Raw genomic sequence first — 15,962 nt, forward strand, 5'->3', positions numbered from 1 at the left:
TAAAAGTCGAGCGCCAGCACAATTCGCTTCGTACGTTGTGTTCATCCGCGTGAAAGCGATAGGAATAGGCTATCACGAATGGCCCATCGACGGAAGACGCTGCATCGGACAGAACAAAGAATGCAAGCGTCAAGTCATTAATCTCCCTCACAAATTAAACAGAAGGTATAGCAAAGAAGAATAATTAAATAAAGAGCGTAAGGAGAGAGAAGGACGTGGGGAGCGGGGAAAGAAAGTGGAGGGTATCAAAGGTCAAGAGAACTGCGCGCAAATTCACACCTGCAAACCGATGGACCAGAAAGCAGCAGCGAGAACGCGGGTATCGCAAAGACCCCGAACGGAACACTAGGCCTAAACAGGAAATTTCGCTACATCATTTCTCCATGCCGATAAGCGCGCGTCTGAAAACGCTTGTCGGCTAGTACCCCTATCATGTAAGTGTCTATAGACGCCAGACAGGGGTACCGCTTCGGGCGCACGTGGTTAATTACCGAAAGTGAGGTGCATATAGTGGTGGATTTAGTCTGTTATGCCATAAATACTTCATAATGTTTTAGAATCAAAAGAGGTCATCGACATAAACGTCGACTAAGGGAAACGCCATTTGCACCCGTTTTCCAGACCCGAACACAGTTCTAATAGTCCAACTCAAACGTCCGCTTTGAATCACGGGCACAAAGATAGCCCTGCGCGCGGAGAAAGGAATATTGAAAGCCATGTACACAAAAGGAGATATGAAAGAGAAAAGAAAAATAAGATCGGAAAGATATAGAGGGTGAAAGGCGGGTAACAGAGGGTTCTGATCAAATGTCAAACCAAGTGAAAACAAACACACTCATCGCAGCTCGTAGTCGCTATGCCATCACTATGGGAAATCTAAATTAATGAGTGCCATCAAATCGACCGTCCATCACTTGGTAGAATTGCTTCGTGTTAAGATCTGCACGGCACTCGACCCGATCGACCTTCTACGGTCGCGCGGCCGGATCTCACTGCCGCTACCACTCCGTCGCCTCCGAGTATCATCAAGGGTGTCGCGGCGCCGTCTCTGGAGCAACCGACGTTTTAACGTTAGAATCACGCTTGCTGTAACATTAAAAACGACGAAATCTTAGCAAAACGATGACGACAAAAGCAGGGGGAAAGGTTCATCAATGTGCAGACAAGGTCATGTCAAAACATGACTTCACGAACACTCAGGCATGGACACTAACCGTTGAACTCCGTCGTTCCTTCACTGAGCCCGAGTCATCCAGCTTCAGAGATTGGAGACGATTCTGACTATCTTGAGTGATGCTATCAACCTCGTCTACATAAACAGGAACGTCCGCTGGTGGCGGTGGCGGAGGAACACCGTTCTGCCGGTCTTTGGCCTGCTCTGCCAGTTTTTCCCATCGCTCCTTTCGGGCTCTTTCACGCTGCTCGGCACTGTTCTGCCGCTCGTTATACTCATGCGAGCATTCGTCGAAAAGCTGCGGGTTGATTTCCATGAACATCTTCATGGCGTTATATACCATGCTGTGGATTGTTCTGTCTACAAGTCAGCAATCTCGATAGGGAACGGGTGGCGAATGAGTAACCCACCGATTCCAGTGTCCTTTCGAGTTCTCGTACAGCGGAGGGAACATGATCGGTAAGATAGTCTCCACATTATCGCTGACCAAGTTGCAGAAGTATTCATTGTTCCAGAAATAGAGAGCACGTTCCGCCACCTGTCCGAATACGTATTAGAACTGTGAATGAGACAAACTAGGCTGGTCCATACCTGAAAATGGGGGCTTGCAACTGACTTCGCCAGTTGCTGGAACAAGGGCACTTGGACCTTGGCAAATTCCGCTGGGTCCATAACCTCGAAAATATCCTCTACTTCGTTCAAATACATCACTTCCTTCGTGCTGTTGACCTTCGGCCAATAGCGTAGTAAGCCGAGAACAACCTAAATTCGAGTTCAGCGTCAGGCTAACCGAAATTCGAAGGTAAATGGGTGGGAGTCTCACCTCTTCCGTCAGCGATGAGTCCTTCTCGAGGAACTGTACAATACAATACGCCAACTGCGGGTGATACATGCTGAGGCCTTTGGCTTTGTGCAAGGGCAGCAAAACCCTCGTCAGGAAGAGTTTATGTTCCTCCTTCAGCGGGAGTGCAAAGCCGTTGATAATGGATCCGAGGATTTCGAGCAGCTCTGCAATTCCGTTGAATCGCTCCGTCTCGTAAGTGAATTGGAAGAACACGTTATTGATGGAGCGGCGAATATAAGAGCGCAGATTCAGAAATTTTCCGTAAATGCGATGCAAGGTAGTTTTCAGGAAATCACGTTCCCGAGGGTCTTCGGAGTCAAACAACTCCAGTAGCTATGCGAGTGTCAACATATAGGTCTCGTTCTACAGTTACACGGTGCCAACCGTCTAGGTGACATACCTGTAATACAAAGTGATGGTCGATATAAGCCTTGGCGATATTCGTGTTGAAATCCTGGCTCTCAATGAACCGTAAGAAGAACTCATAAACCACCTGGATATGAGGCCAAGCCACTTCCAAAACAGGTTCATCCTCTTCCGGGTCAAAGGCCTCCCCTTGGGGTGTCACAGGCGGTGGAATGGGTCGAAAGAGGTTCTTAGCGAACATCTCAACGACTCGGGGGTACATGGGTTCCGTGATCACCGAACGGTTGTTTGCGACATAATCCAGGAGTTCGTGGAGCGCCAGCCTCTTAATCTCCTTCGACTTCATGTCGGCAGTCGGGTCGTTGAAATCAAAGATGATGTTGCATTGATCAATTTTCTGCATAAACAGCTCCTGGCGCCGGCTGGGTATTACTTCATGGAATCCCGGCAACTTCTCTAACTCTCTTTGGCGTTGATCCGAGATATCAAACCGCGACGAATGCTGACGTTTGGGAGTCCTGATGCCTTCGGACATATCTTTGGGCGTTGTCTGGAGGCGGTCGAAGACATGGGACTTTCTGGGAGGGGCCAGGTCGCCCGGCATCGTTTCAGCAGCGCCAGGGGGAGGGACATGCTAGAAAACGGGCCAAGGGTCAGCGCGATGAGCGAACGCCGGGGGGCTACTAGGTCGCCTTGACCCGGAGACATGGACGGGGATGGAGAGTAGGGCTCACCGGTGCGCTCGGACTGATGACCACGCTAGGGGCCGGTACTTGCCCTTGTTTCGTCGGAGTTGCTGGACCACCATTATTTACTGGCTGACCAGCGACGCCTGCGCCTTGAGGAACATGGTACTGACCTGGGGGATACACCCCCGCCTGCGCAGCATTATCCGGAGACTTCCCTCTTGTATCATTCACCGAAGTTGTCGACGAGGTCGGGGTGCCGTTCTTCGGAGATGAGGATTGCTGACCGTGGTTGACTCCGAGGGAGGCTTGGTTCTGGGACGTGTGGGAGGAATCCTTCTTCTTCGAAGATTTGTTTGCATCTTTGGCCCTCGACAACTGCTCGTGCTGGGACGGTTAGCTAGGTATAGGGAGGCCAGCGGCTGTGGTGATATTGAGGCGGGGATCGAAGTCGGGGCGGAAAAGAGGAAGACCGGCGACGAAGTGTATCAACTTACCACTCTCTGTCTGAAACCCTTCATTGTCGCAGATATTCGAACAGCCACATGTACTCGGTGGGCGATCTCGATGCCAGTGCAGCAAGATGCCGCACACTAGCAGGAGGGGATGTAGTTGGGCAGCGTGGAGGCGGTTCAGGAGACCCGGATTGTTTATATCGGCCTGGAAATGACCACATGAGCGATTCCAACCCCAACGTAGTTCAACATAGCAATCGATTGCGATAAGGGCATTTTTTGTTATGATTGCCGAAGCAATTATGACAGCAATGAGTAGACGTCGCAGCACCAACTGACGTCGATTAATAGAAACCGTGCAGAAAGACCGGAGGGGTGGGATAATGAAGCAAAGGGAACCACTTGGGGGGAAGGAGACGGTAGGACAACGAACATAATAGATGGGAACCAGAAAGAGAGGGGGATAAACAAAGAATGGTTCTAGACGCGGAAGAGGAACAGGAAACTATTGCTGCATGACTTACCTCAGTGGGATCAAACTGGGACGAGTGGAAAGGGGAGATGTTCGGTCGCTCTCACGCTGTTTCCTTAGGCGCGAACTGAGCGGTATAGGAGCAACTTAGGCAGTTAGTCGGTCCGCAGACGATCGAATCGCCTTTCCGTTGGCTGTCGCTTAGCGGCTGGGTGAGAAGCGGGGGTGTGGGAGAAGAATCCCCAGGTACTGAGACGCACGGCACGGTTGTCGCCTACACAATGCGGTTTAAAATAATTCTGCGCAATTTCAATAGGGCCGAGAAAAGGGCCGGTTGATATAGAAGATTGTTTAATGAGGAAGAGGGACTGAAGGTCTGACGGGGGGTGTGTTGTGGCTGAGGAGGGCGAGGTGCGCTCAGACGTGTGGTGGAGGAAAGCCGTGGGACTGACTTAGTCCCATACATAGTACGACCAACTTACTACGGTAAACTCCAGTAAAGGGGAACATACCAGTACTACAGGTATCAGTCAATTTGGCGGTGATATGGTTCAAACCTAGTATATACAATAGAATTTCTTCTAGATCCCTAGAGACTGATTCTGTATATTCTGTAGGTGGAAGACAGAACTTTTTCCATCTTTCCTCATATTTTACCCTGATGTCCACATCAGTTGAATGTTATGAACTGTTTCACATTTATGCTTATTATTTCCACTACCGGTTCCTATTATAGGTACGGCACCAGCTGTGCCTGGGACAGGTACATACATAAGGCAAGGGACGGGTACTGGAAATTGGCAAAAATATAAAACAACAGTACATCGGCTACCCACATGATCATATGGGTTTTTTTTTCCCTTGGTTGTCTTTATTTTAAAACATTCCCGTAGTATTAATATGCCTCATACATTTGTATAATGTTGTTCTTTGCTCTGTCTCCATTTTTTGCAATTGGTACTCGAAAGACTACTCCCGTAAGTTCCACCAAAAAAAAAAAAAGTGCTGTGGTCATGTGACCATGACCGCCGATTATTCACCCTCATAGAAAGAAGCAAGTTCAAATCAATCAACGTAACTACATGTACATATAAAAGAGGTTTCATTACGTCCTCTGGAGTTCACCAGAAATGATATAACTTGAAGAATTGGCCTCAGCTCACATATGAAGCCTTTCGACGCGCTTCCTTAAAACAACGTCTTACGTTGTGACGTCAACGGCAATCTCCCTGGTACTGACTGACATCAAATATACATCTACATTTTGACTACATCCAACAACCACTCAATTTCAATAACCTCTCATAGCCTCAACCCAACCCAATCCAACCAGGGCTAGCAGATCACTACATCACGATCCTCAACATGTCCGAACAACAGGGGTCCAGGACAGCCCCATTCTATCCCATCCCGCCTCGCCGCATCGTCAGTGTCGAGCACCCGGCGATTATCAAGAATGTCGATAAAGCCATCGACACACTCCAGGGTAATACGGGGATTTCCAAGGTATTTATATCTCTATCCACAGGACCCTGACATTAAGTCCCACCCCAAGACGGTTTATCCCAGGGTATTATGCTCACAACTGCCAGATACTAAACCCTCCAAAAGCCGATACTCCGGCGTATCTCTACCTCCGACCAGAGGATGCAATGTCGAGACCTATTCAATCAACCAGCTTGCCATCCAACAACATCCTCCTGAAGGTGACCGTGCCCAGACGCACCGGTCGTAAGCGTAAGCGAGGATCAGATGAGCCGTTCACCGGTGTCCCTGTCTCGACGCTTGGCCCTGAGTTTCAGCCACGGCGCAGCGCAAGGGAGCTACTGCGGAGTTTGCGCGATAATGTTGGCAAATATCAGATTGAGCCGGTCGGTCTTGTGAACCGGACGCACGTGTTTCGAGGTCTGTTCTAACTTTCTCACTTTCTGCTCTGTGCGGCTTGCGAGCAAAATGACGCTAATGAGGCTTTATAGGGATGCCGGACTTTGTCTTCTCGAGTACTGGTAGCTCCTTCGCTAATCGGTTTCGGGAGCATATCCTGCCTTTTGACTGTTTGTTTTATCCTATGTTCGGCCTAGCAGGGCGAAAACTAATGGTATCGCAGATGAAAAGATGAAGCAATTCAACCTAGACATGGCCAAAGGCATGTCATCAAACGTCGATATCATCCCACCACCATCTTTCAGCCAGGGAGATATCCCCTTCACCTATGCGTAAGTCACCACGACACCAATGAACCCAACCCACACCCATGCTAACCCTTCAAATCAGGTACCGGCAAAACCAAGCAGTCCGCCAATCGATCGACTCATCAGGCAACATAACAACAGTCAACACACAAAAGCCCACAAAGGTCCTAACGCACTTAGTCTCCTACGACGTCGCGGAAGTACCCAGCAAACCGAACGAAAACACCCCACCCCTAGAAACGCAAGACGCCACCCTCCGAGAAACAGTAGCCATCATCCGAGACCTCTTCGAGAAACGCCCAGCCTGGACCCGTCGCGGACTCCGCAACAACCTCCGCACAATCGAACAGCGATATGCCCTCCGGCTCGCAATCCCCTACGTAGGCTACATCATGCGGTCCGGACCGTGGCGCGACGCCATCATCAAATTCGGGCACGACCCGCGCACATCCCCAGACTACCGCCGCTACCAAACAGTCATGTTCCGGATCCTGCCCCGGGAAGCGGACGTGGCGCGCGACGGCTACGCAGGACGTCGTCACGCCGTGCCCCGACTCAACGAACCGGCCGCGGCGGATCCGTCTACCGATCTGAAATCAGATACGCACATCTTCACAGGCCAGCTGCCGCTGCCGCTCGACGGCCGGATGTGGATGTTCTGCGATATCACCGATCCTCTGCTGAGGAGTATCGTGTTCCCGGCGGAAGAGGCGCCTGGGTTTATCCGCGAGACATGCGACACAGTCAGCGATGGGTGGTATGGAGGTGGGACGCTCGCGAAACTGAAACTGATCATGCGTCATAAGATCCTTGGGCTCATTGAGGAGCGGATCCCCGAGGACCAGGACTTTGCGCGGATTCTGAGTTTCCCGGATTACGCGACGCCGGAGAACGTGAATACGGCGTTTACGCTGGATGCTAGCGTTGTGTCGAACAGGGAGTTGACGATGGCGACAGAGATTAGGGCGATGATTAAGGGGACGCCATCATGGAGGGAGGCGAATCAGGGACAACAGGAGCAGGATACGACAACGAAGCGTGGGAAGGGTGCTGCGGGTCGTCGAGTGCAGTGGCGGGATACGTCGCGCGAGGATGAGAGTGAGGGTGAAGAGGAGGCTATTGAGAAGCAAGAGATTTTAGATGCTATAGATGAGGTTATCGAAGGCGCTACTACAACAGGTGGAGATGACGACGGAAATGACAATCTTGAAGAATCGGACGGGGGAGAGGACACCGAGGAATCGAGACCTCAGCGCAAGTCAGGAAGTCGGCGGTGATGGCATTTGAAAGATTTATGTTGACTTTTGTTATCAAGATACGGTATTTATACTAATCGCATTGTTCAGCCGGATGTATGTACATCATAAGACATCAGAAACGTGGCACGTTCTCACTCATAAGCACAAACATAGCATCGTTCAACAGAATGATAGATATCAAGCCAAATAAATCCAATGAGGTAAGGAATCTTATATTATTCAGGACATTGTAGGAAGGACGGCATTTGCACTCTTCGGTGCGTAGTTATTCAAGTAGGAACAAAGGAGAACTGGAACAAGTCACAGTCGGCTGGTCATCAAGACCTGAGATAATAATATGGACAAAAAAAGGAAAGTAATCCAAAAGGGTATCGAATAAAACAACGCAAAGAAAATCCAAGTGCTAAAGCCTCAACTCCAAGTTTCACTGTACGCCGTACCAAAAAGAATGATCAATGGAATTATAATCACAAAGCCGACTGAATCGGCTTCTTTGTGCCTTAGGTAGACTCATCCACAGCGCTTCCACTCTCCCAGACTTCAACCTCCGCCTCTGATGGTCCGGACTTGGCGTCCCTGACCTGCTTCTCAGGCGTGATCGCTTCAAGTAATGATGAAATCGATGAGACACTGGAAAGTTTGCTGCGGCTGTGAGGGCAGGATCGAGGCAAAGTGGGAAGAAGTGTTTTTTTGGCGGGCGTGGCATCGGTTTCCTCGTCGTCATAGACGACGGCATAAGAGAAAGTGTGGCAGTCTTCGCCATAGTAGTCAGCGGCAATCAGGTCGCCGAGGGGAGCACGAGATTCTTCCATCATGACGGATTTGCGGGCGGCAGCAGCGGGGGATTCCCGTTGACGAGAGCGAGGAAGGTCGATTCCGAGTTCGGCAGGAGGGATATTCTCCTTGCCTCGGGTGGCCGATTCCCCCTTGCCTTCGTCATCACTGATATCTAGCACACAGGTTGAGTGTTGCATGAGGTTGGTCATCTCCTCTTGCTCTGAGTCTACATAAATGTCGAAAGACCAGCCAGAGGGAGCCTTGGAGGCCGGTTGACTCGTTGGCTTGCCACTTGCCAGTGCTGCAGCAAGGGAAAAAGGACGATGGACACTCTTTTTGCTTGCAGGCTCAGGACGGCTCTTCGCAATGGTCGAGCGACGAGCGAATGGCTTGCACGGTTTGGCCTGTGGGGAGCGCCCCGCCGGTTTAAGGGCGGGAGCGGATTTGGGGGTAGACAGGGATGCCTTGGGGGGCGTGGTTGGGATGTGAGGAGCTGCATTGGACTTCACGGTTGTCAACGTGATCCGCGAGGACTTCAAGGGCTTGGCAATATTCTTGACAGGCTCATGCTCGTCCTCATCCGCGCCACGCTTGCGTTTTGTCGAGGACTTCAAGGTTGTGGGGTCGATGTTCTCGGTGTCCACCTCCGAGAGGGGTTGCCTCTTGCCAGACAGAATCGTGCCTGGTGATCAGGTTAGTACTTATTGGTACATAGCTATAATCCAAGAAACACACCATTTTGTTGGTTTTTAAGGTTCATCTTTGCCTTGAGCAAGGGTCGCATGCGCGGTGTATCCAAGCTCGCAAAGGGCTGGCGCACGGTCGTGGGAGACATTGTGAGAGCGGCCATGTTATTCGACGCGAGTGATGGGAGAACTGAGACAATTGCAATGCAGAGTAATAGGGCTGGAGTAATAAAGGGAGTCAACCAGGCAGCAAGCGAAGACTGCCGTGGAGCTGAGTGTATGATGAGGCTGCGCGGGTGTGGATTTGTTTTGGTCGCGTCGAGGAAGTGGGGGTGACGGGCGGTCTAGTACTGTACGGTAGTACTACCGCGATCAACACAACCCAACGGTTCAACTGGAACCGATCGCGAAAGATCCAAAGATGAGGTATGCAATCTCTAGGGAGGAACCAAGTCAAAGTTGGACAGGGCCACGGGTCTCTCGAGTAGTCGTGTCGAGCTTTTCGCAAAACACAAACACGTTCAGGATGGATATATTACACAACAACAACAACACGACGAGGGGGATGCGATGAACGGATGAAAAGAAACGGTCACAACAGTGGCAGTCGAGACAAGATATAAAGCTATGGCAGTAAGGGCCGCAGGAGAAGTGGAGGGGAATGGCTAAGAATGGAGGGCAGGATATTGGAATGAGAATGACAATTGAGGAGCGCGAAACATGCAGATGCGTGGTTTCAGAGTATGTACGGCTCGAAGAGGAATGAATATTGAATCATCGTTATCTCTCCCACGAAGTATAATTATAGTTCGCATTCTAATAGTCATGTAAGTTTAAGTACGGAGTAGGATCTCGTGAAGACAGGGAGGGGCGAAAACGCGTGAAGACGTGTCGCAGCCATCAGCTTGATTATGTCTCGATTTGGCAGTCAGGCTGTAAGGCGCGTATGGATTGGCTCACGAGGCACAATTCAATGCTCGTCCCCTCACTTCAGTTCACCCCACCAGAGCTTCTACGTAAGTAGTACTGCTTATGTATAGAACCTAGACCCTCTGAACCTCGTTCCGTCGGCCAGGTACGCGGCTTTCCATCCATTCTGTCGTACATACCAGGTACACGGTCAAGGTTAGGTAGAACCATCCACTCCCCTGAGTTCTCTCTCTGTTGAGAAGAATGATGACGAGTATAAAGACTCATGAAATCAACGATATACTTTTCATTTTCAGTACGATTGTGTCATTGACTCCCAATTGGCAGAGTTATTGGCACACTAGTCAGTGATACACGATGTAGATCGACGATGGTAGATAATCATGTAACCTTACCGATCTAATCAGCAATGCGGTAATTTTCACTTCCCCACCCAATACACGCTAACCTTTCGTGTTGCAGGCACGGGGTGTAATCTACAACATGTCTACAATGTACCTCCTAACTACTTCTAACTTGAATCAAGAAGAGTAAATAGAAAGAAAGATTACGTAGATAACTGAATAGCTAGGGGATTATAGGTATAACCGCCAACATATATGAGTACACAAGGCTTGAGCCAGCCATAGCAGTAGAACTGTACTCCGTATATAATCGTAGATCCACTGGCTGGAATATTTAGCGTTCAATAATACTGTATGCCAGCGTTAGTAGCCTGGTGAAAAAAACCTTGAGATGTCATCACCCGAGGTATAAATATCGGATCGTGATGGGAATTGCAAGATTGGTAATTCAAAAAGCATGAGCTTATCTCGATACCAGCCCTAATACAATACCGACGGTACACGAAGGACGTACAATACGGAGTCCATCATGACACCATCCCTGCAACGCGTCTGCATCACGACCCTGAAACTTAAAGGCCTCGATTCAAGCTCACCATGCAACTTGACCAAGTCTTGTGTCTTGTCGCGTACTATCATATTATCATAGTCCCCCAGCATCGAACACGTATTCCAACCCTGTTTCAAGAACGACGCCACCCAATTCCCTCATGCGCGTCCCGACGGCGGTTACAAGGAAACCATGTTATACAGACTACGAACCGAAGAAGCAAGTAACTTTAATTAACTTAACCGTAGCGCCCATTCTATAAGTAGAAATCGATCGGCCGGCTCTAATTCCAAATTAAGGTTTCTTGGGACTCTGCGCGGCTTTGCTCAGCCTGTGTATCGCTGTCACTGTGGTTACCTTGAAACACCTTAGGGTTCGCGCGGTGTGTCTTTCCATGGTGACCAGGACCTTGGAACTTCGAGACTGCGATATGTATGCGACTTACGCGCCGAGATTAATCGATGGCGCACGATGTTAGGGTTCTGGGCTGGCATTGCGGGAATGAAATGCCAACCGCCTGTCAGACGTGAGGTACAGTCTGCGGAGGCTATCCCGTGCACATTCCATACTTCACGCTTAACTCGCAGCCCTCGAGGCTTTTAAGACATATTTGACGCCATGGTCGTCAACGGGGAAGGCGCTTTATTATCTATTTTAATTCCGACAATGCTCCATTCCAACTTTTTTTCCCTTTTACCGTTTCCTGCATACTGGTCCTCCCAATACGAGTGGACAATCGCACCGACTAAGCTCGTCGATGATAAATCCCTTGGATGTTCTGCAGTAATGTACATTTCATTTTCTCTTCGCTTTCGTTCCTGATTAGATCTCGTCCTCCCACGGAATGCTGTCCATGGCTCCTTGTCGCTCCACGCAGCGTGCGGAGGCCTGTGTCGCCCATCCCATGGCGTCATCCATGACCTTCTGATATCGAACAGGCTTCTCCTCGCTTGTTAAGTCTTGTCCGGCCTTGCTGTCCGCACGTCGTTGTTCGCGCCACCGTGCCACCGCGACCGCGTATGCACCAACAAAGGTATCTCCCGCCGCAGTGGTATCCAGCACCCGGCTGACCTTAGCAGCGGGAATCTGATTGGTAAAGCGGTTGACTCCGTCCGCAGGCCCAGACGTCCCGGCGTCAGTAGCACTATACCAGAGGCCCTTAGATCCCAACGTTATCAGGACGTACGTCACGCCCAGCTGATGGAAATACCGAGCCACCTTGTCGCCACCGCTCAGTCCCTCCGCATCGGGAACCACCTTGAGCAGCTGCTCCGCCGGTGGAGTCATCAATTCGGCCTCCGTCTCGTTCACGATAAAGTGGTCCACCGCCGCGTACACGTCCTCCGGCAATCCTCCCGGTGGAGCAGGCGCAGGGTTAAACATGACATCAGGGCCGGCCTCAATACCTCGCTTACCCTCTGCTCGGTTCTTAGCTTTCCAAGCCCCAATGTCTCGGAGTATCCCGATGACACTCTCAACAGGAATCTCTCCCTGCATCACAATCACATCCGGTACAGGGGCTGCCATTGCCATTCCCAGCACTGACGGCTCAGGCTGCATCCCTTGATAATTCGCTCCAGGCGAGAACAGAATGCGGTTTTCCCCGCCAGCCGACGAGTCCACAATGATCACCGCTACTCCCGTATATGCATCACTGACGATCTTGACTCGCGACGTATCGACACCGGATTTCTCGAGAGTGGGCTTGAGTAATGCATCGAAGTGGCCGTCCAATCCACCGACGGCACCAACCATCTCCACTTTCACGGAACCCTTGCCCGAAGACGTAGACGAGGCTGATCGTGCACGAGACAGCCGCCCGCAGGCAACCGCCTGGTTCGCGCCCTTGCCTCCAGCGCTAATAAAGTATGATGAGGAGGTGATCGTCTCACCAGCTTCAGGAAAGCGAGGTGTCACCGACACCATGTCGGCGTTGAGAGAGCCGACGACGCGAATTGTAGGGACCATGATGGCTGAATCGGACGATTTGTGACGTCGCGTAGAGGTCGAAGGGTTTGGGGAAATCGCGGGGTGCGGGGAATTGTCCGTAGGATGTCGTACTCTGTTGCAGCAAGCTGGTTCCGCCTCGCTTGCTTGTTAAGAATTACTGCGTTCTGTAGGTCGTTAAAGAAATGGCGTAGATTTTATTGATCTCGACGTTGTATTGTAGTGTGAGTGTGGTATGGAAAGAGTTGACGTCGGGGCCGCGGGGTTCGGTGGGGAGGTCTTCCGACTGCAACCGTCCATTGCCCTTAGTGATGCTGTGATGGCAATTCCTTAGCTGATGACTTAGGAGCGGCAATGCTTGGGTATTTTCCAGCAACTATTGGACAACCCATGAGTATGGCTAGGATGAGCAGAATTGGCCATAATAGTATGTCTGTGAGTCTTGTACAGCCTATACATCCCAGCTCCAACGATATATAAAGACTACCACTCTACTCCACATAGACCATCATAGGCCTGTCTATCTATTATAAGACAGTCATACTGATTCGTTATCCCGGAAGGCGATACAAGCAAAGAGGATTGAAAATTCTCTCGAACTGCAGACAATCAAAATCGAAATAGCACCAATTTGCAATTCCCCTGCCGTGAGGTTAGACTTGCCCGTAGGCTGGACTTGCCCTCAGCTTGCAGTTGCCATACGCAAGTGGCTACACTGCACTATGGAAATGAACTCGAAGGCCCCAATTAGGACTCTCCTCACACACTCCCCGATTGAAACCAATCCACGACCCAATCCCAAGTAAACTCACCTCGAGCCATGGCCCAAGCTTCATTTAACTCCGTTATCTCCACTCCGCATCATCAACTGGAGCGTTTATAATACAGCGGTGCCGAAAGCCGGCCCAGCTGAAGACTTAGGTTTAACCTCACCTCCCACGCTTGAACATAGAATTGTCTGTCCAGAAAACAGAACCTAAGATATTGATAACATACAATGCCATATGAAGGTCACTGCATATGCGGACGTATCCGCGTGCTGCTGGAACAGCAACCTCCAAGCTCACTCGTTTGCCACTGGTATGTCCTAATATTAGTTGCCTGTGTTTAGTCAAGTCCATATACTGATTCAACCACAGTCGCAATTGTAGTAGATCGGGAGGTGGTCAGTTCTCCACCACCCAAAGCATAAGCTCAACCTACTAATATTAATAACACGCCAGGCTCCTCTATAAACTACGTCCTCCACAAGGAGGAAATCGCAATCCAAGACCCCCAGTCCAGTCTAAAAGTGTACGTAGATACGAACACAGTTAGTGGAAATCACATCCAGGTGCGACTGTCTCTTCCACCCTCTCTTCTCACCTCTATGAACTTATTTAGGTCATGACACTAACATACAGATACTGATACGTCGTAGCGCAAATTCTGCTCAAACTGCGGCAGGTTGGTCTCCCATCTTCTTTGTTTGCTGGAAGCACAGTTGGCTGAGCACAAGCATAGTCCGATTATAACAGAGACGCCCAGCTTTCCGGGGAAGGCTATTGTGAAGGCTTCTTTGTTTGATGTCATCTCTCGGCCTGATGAGGAGGTGTTCACAGATCGACGACAGGCATGGGAGGAGCCCGTTGAGGGGGCAAAGCAGGAATAGCGTCTTGTTAGGTTAGCGCGGTGGTGTTAGGTGTAGTGCTGGGGTTGATTGATGTTTTTGGGATGAAAAGTGAGGTTCTAGAATATGAATATCACAGAATACAGATATACTGTTGCAAGGTAGATCTTTAATCCAGTGATCAGCTATCTCAGCTTCTTGGTCTAAATCAATGGCATGTTATACAATATATTGACTTTAGAGTCTCTTGGTTTAGATATGTAATGATGACCGTGATTTCAGGCAACCCCTGACTCAAACCCTACGTATACATCCCAAGGTCATGGGAGCCGCCTGATCTCTCACTGTCATTCACTCACCAGCCAAACAACCAGCCTCACAGAAAACCCCTCAGTCAGTGAATGAAAGACTGTAACAGAATATTTCCAGCACAAACACCATGTGCGGAATACTCTCCCTCCCATATAGAGAATCCGCGACAGGGGTTCTACAGAACAGCCAGCTCACGATACACTGTTCAGGCATTCGCAAGAAGCACAAAAACCCAGCCAAAGCCAAGATGCTGTCCCTAGAGCTTCTGAAGGCTTTCCTCCGCGAATATGTCATCGACCACTCAGTCGCACTCTCTGATAACCACCACCGTGAACAAGAACAGACTCTCACACCCAACCCCTCAGAGAATGCTACCACCACCGTCACAACCACTGAATATGAACCCTCCAAATCAGCTGTGAACAAAAGAAAGATTCCCCCAACAGCCACACCCCTGACGGCTGCGCAGCAAAAGAGCCTGAAACAGGAACTGCGACTCCAATCCAAACGCCGCAAAGTCGCCAACCACAAAGTCTACCACCACCAACTCGAGGATGGTTTCTACGGCGACCTCATCGCCCTGCATTACGAGGACGCAATCGCAACTGCACAGCATGCACACACCCTCCCCCTAACCGAGGGCAAGTATCACTTCCACAATTTCTGGGTCGATGCGAGCGGGTGCCAAGGCTCCGCCGGCGCGGCGATTGCATACAAGGACCCCCAGGACGGTGAGGAGTGGATGGACCTGGGATATGCGATCTCAGACCTTAAGGGTGAGAAGCGGGTGGACATGTCGGAGCTGTTTGCCATTGGGGCGGCGTTGAAACTTGCGCTGGCACGAATCGGGAAGAGGGTCGCTGTTGCGGAGGGTGTGGAGGAGCATGCGGTTACGGTGTTTTCGGATTCAATGTCTGCGTTGGGAATGATTCGGCGGTGGGCGAATTGGTGGTCCCAGGGTGAGGCTGATAGGTCGGCGTTTGGGGCGATCGCGAAGGATGTTTGTGGGCTTTCGAGGCAGCTGTTTGATCTGGGGGTTAAGGTGAGGGTTTATTGGGTGCCGGCGCATTGTGGAGTTTGTATTGCTGGGCATAAGCGGGCTGATGTGCTGTCGAAGGCGGCGGCGAGACATGTTAAATTGCTCGAACACCGGGATGCGATGTTCAGTGCTGATGGGGTTGTTCAGTTTGTTGATTTGGGGTTCTTGAAGACTCTTCATCTGCTTGCTGATGAGTGCGATCTTGTGTGAGAGGGACGACTCTGGAGTGTGTGCGTTTGCTACACTACCACTTCTGTTACGGGGCGTTGATGGATATCGTGGCGTGAGTTACTGGAAACAGATGGAATTATGATAAGTTG

General features: G+C 50.4%; 6 protein-coding genes across 6 annotated transcripts; 3 read left to right on the plus strand and 3 right to left on the minus strand.

The window, feature by feature from the left end:
* Positions 1 to 497: 497 nt before the first annotated feature.
* Positions 498 to 3,266, minus strand: BDV37DRAFT_245081 (protein phosphatase 2A regulatory subunit RTS1). Its single transcript, XM_032081623.1, has 5 exons — positions 2,419 to 3,266; positions 1,998 to 2,351; positions 1,766 to 1,936; positions 1,585 to 1,712; positions 498 to 1,530 (listed from the first exon to the last, which is right to left on the minus strand). The coding sequence occupies exons 1-5, from the start codon at positions 2,986 to 2,988 to the stop codon at positions 1,197 to 1,199; spliced, it is 1,557 nt and encodes a 518-aa protein (XP_031942780.1). The 5' UTR covers positions 2,989 to 3,266; the 3' UTR covers positions 498 to 1,196.
* Positions 3,267 to 5,362: 2,096 nt separating this feature from the next.
* Positions 5,363 to 7,466, plus strand: BDV37DRAFT_270702 (transcription factor TFIIIC subunit TFC1; the record flags this gene model as incomplete). Its single annotated transcript, XM_032084600.1, has 5 exons — positions 5,363 to 5,503; positions 5,590 to 5,892; positions 5,974 to 6,067; positions 6,105 to 6,213; positions 6,272 to 7,466. 5 exons carry the CDS (start codon positions 5,363 to 5,365, stop codon positions 7,464 to 7,466), a joined length of 1,842 nt encoding a protein of 613 aa, XP_031942781.1.
* Positions 7,467 to 7,948: 482 nt separating this feature from the next.
* Positions 7,949 to 9,060, minus strand: BDV37DRAFT_270703 (uncharacterized protein; the record flags this gene model as incomplete). The annotated part of the gene is made up of 2 exons (XM_032084601.1): positions 7,949 to 8,907; positions 8,961 to 9,060. The coding sequence occupies 2 exons, from the start codon at positions 9,058 to 9,060 to the stop codon at positions 7,949 to 7,951; spliced, it is 1,059 nt and encodes a 352-aa protein (XP_031942782.1).
* Positions 9,061 to 11,440: 2,380 nt separating this feature from the next.
* Positions 11,441 to 12,856, minus strand: BDV37DRAFT_245116 (ribokinase). Its single transcript, XM_032081624.1, has one exon. The coding sequence runs from the start codon at positions 12,701 to 12,703 to the stop codon at positions 11,558 to 11,560; it is 1,146 nt and encodes a 381-aa protein (XP_031942783.1). The 5' UTR covers positions 12,704 to 12,856; the 3' UTR covers positions 11,441 to 11,557.
* A 776-nt stretch (positions 12,857 to 13,632) lies between these two features.
* BDV37DRAFT_245117 (GFA family protein) lies at positions 13,633 to 14,382 on the plus strand. The gene is made up of 5 exons (XM_032081625.1): positions 13,633 to 13,762; positions 13,822 to 13,847; positions 13,906 to 14,015; positions 14,103 to 14,128; positions 14,186 to 14,382. Exons 1-5 carry the CDS (start codon positions 13,680 to 13,682, stop codon positions 14,331 to 14,333), a joined length of 393 nt encoding a protein of 130 aa, XP_031942784.1. The 5' UTR covers positions 13,633 to 13,679; the 3' UTR covers positions 14,334 to 14,382.
* A 348-nt stretch (positions 14,383 to 14,730) lies between these two features.
* BDV37DRAFT_293161 (ribonuclease H family protein) lies at positions 14,731 to 15,922 on the plus strand (the record flags this gene model as incomplete). The annotated part of the gene is made up of 1 exon (XM_032089347.1): positions 14,731 to 15,922. The coding sequence occupies one exon, from the start codon at positions 14,731 to 14,733 to the stop codon at positions 15,850 to 15,852; it is 1,122 nt and encodes a 373-aa protein (XP_031942785.1). The 3' UTR covers positions 15,853 to 15,922.
* Between the last annotated feature and the right edge of the window lie 40 nt (positions 15,923 to 15,962).

The sequence above is a fragment of the Aspergillus pseudonomiae genome (genome assembly GCF_009193645.1).
Source record: "Aspergillus pseudonomiae strain CBS 119388 unplaced genomic scaffold BDV37scaffold_23, whole genome shotgun sequence".
Taxonomy (NCBI): domain Eukaryota; kingdom Fungi; phylum Ascomycota; class Eurotiomycetes; order Eurotiales; family Aspergillaceae; genus Aspergillus; species Aspergillus pseudonomiae.

Coding starts and splice junctions, on each gene's coding strand:
- BDV37DRAFT_245117 (XM_032081625.1), top strand. CDS start 13,680: ATGCCATATGAAGGTCACTGCATATGCGGACGTATCCGCGTGCTGCTG. Junction 13,848..13,905: donor TTGTAGTAGATCGGGAGGTG/GTCAGTTCTCCA, acceptor ATAACACGCCAG/GCTCCTCTATAAACTACGTC. Junction 14,129..14,185: donor TTCTGCTCAAACTGCGGCAG/GTTGGTCTCCCA, acceptor GCACAAGCATAG/TCCGATTATAACAGAGACGC.
- BDV37DRAFT_245116 (XM_032081624.1), bottom strand. CDS start 12,703: ATGGTCCCTACAATTCGCGTCGTCGGCTCTCTCAACGCCGACATGGTG.
- BDV37DRAFT_245081 (XM_032081623.1), bottom strand. CDS start 2,988: ATGCCGGGCGACCTGGCCCCTCCCAGAAAGTCCCATGTCTTCGACCGC. Junction 1,937..1,997: donor ACTCATCGCTGACGGAAGAG/GTGAGACTCCCA, acceptor ACTCGAATTTAG/GTTGTTCTCGGCTTACTACG. Junction 1,713..1,765: donor TTGCAAGCCCCCATTTTCAG/GTATGGACCAGC, acceptor GTATTCGGACAG/GTGGCGGAACGTGCTCTCTA.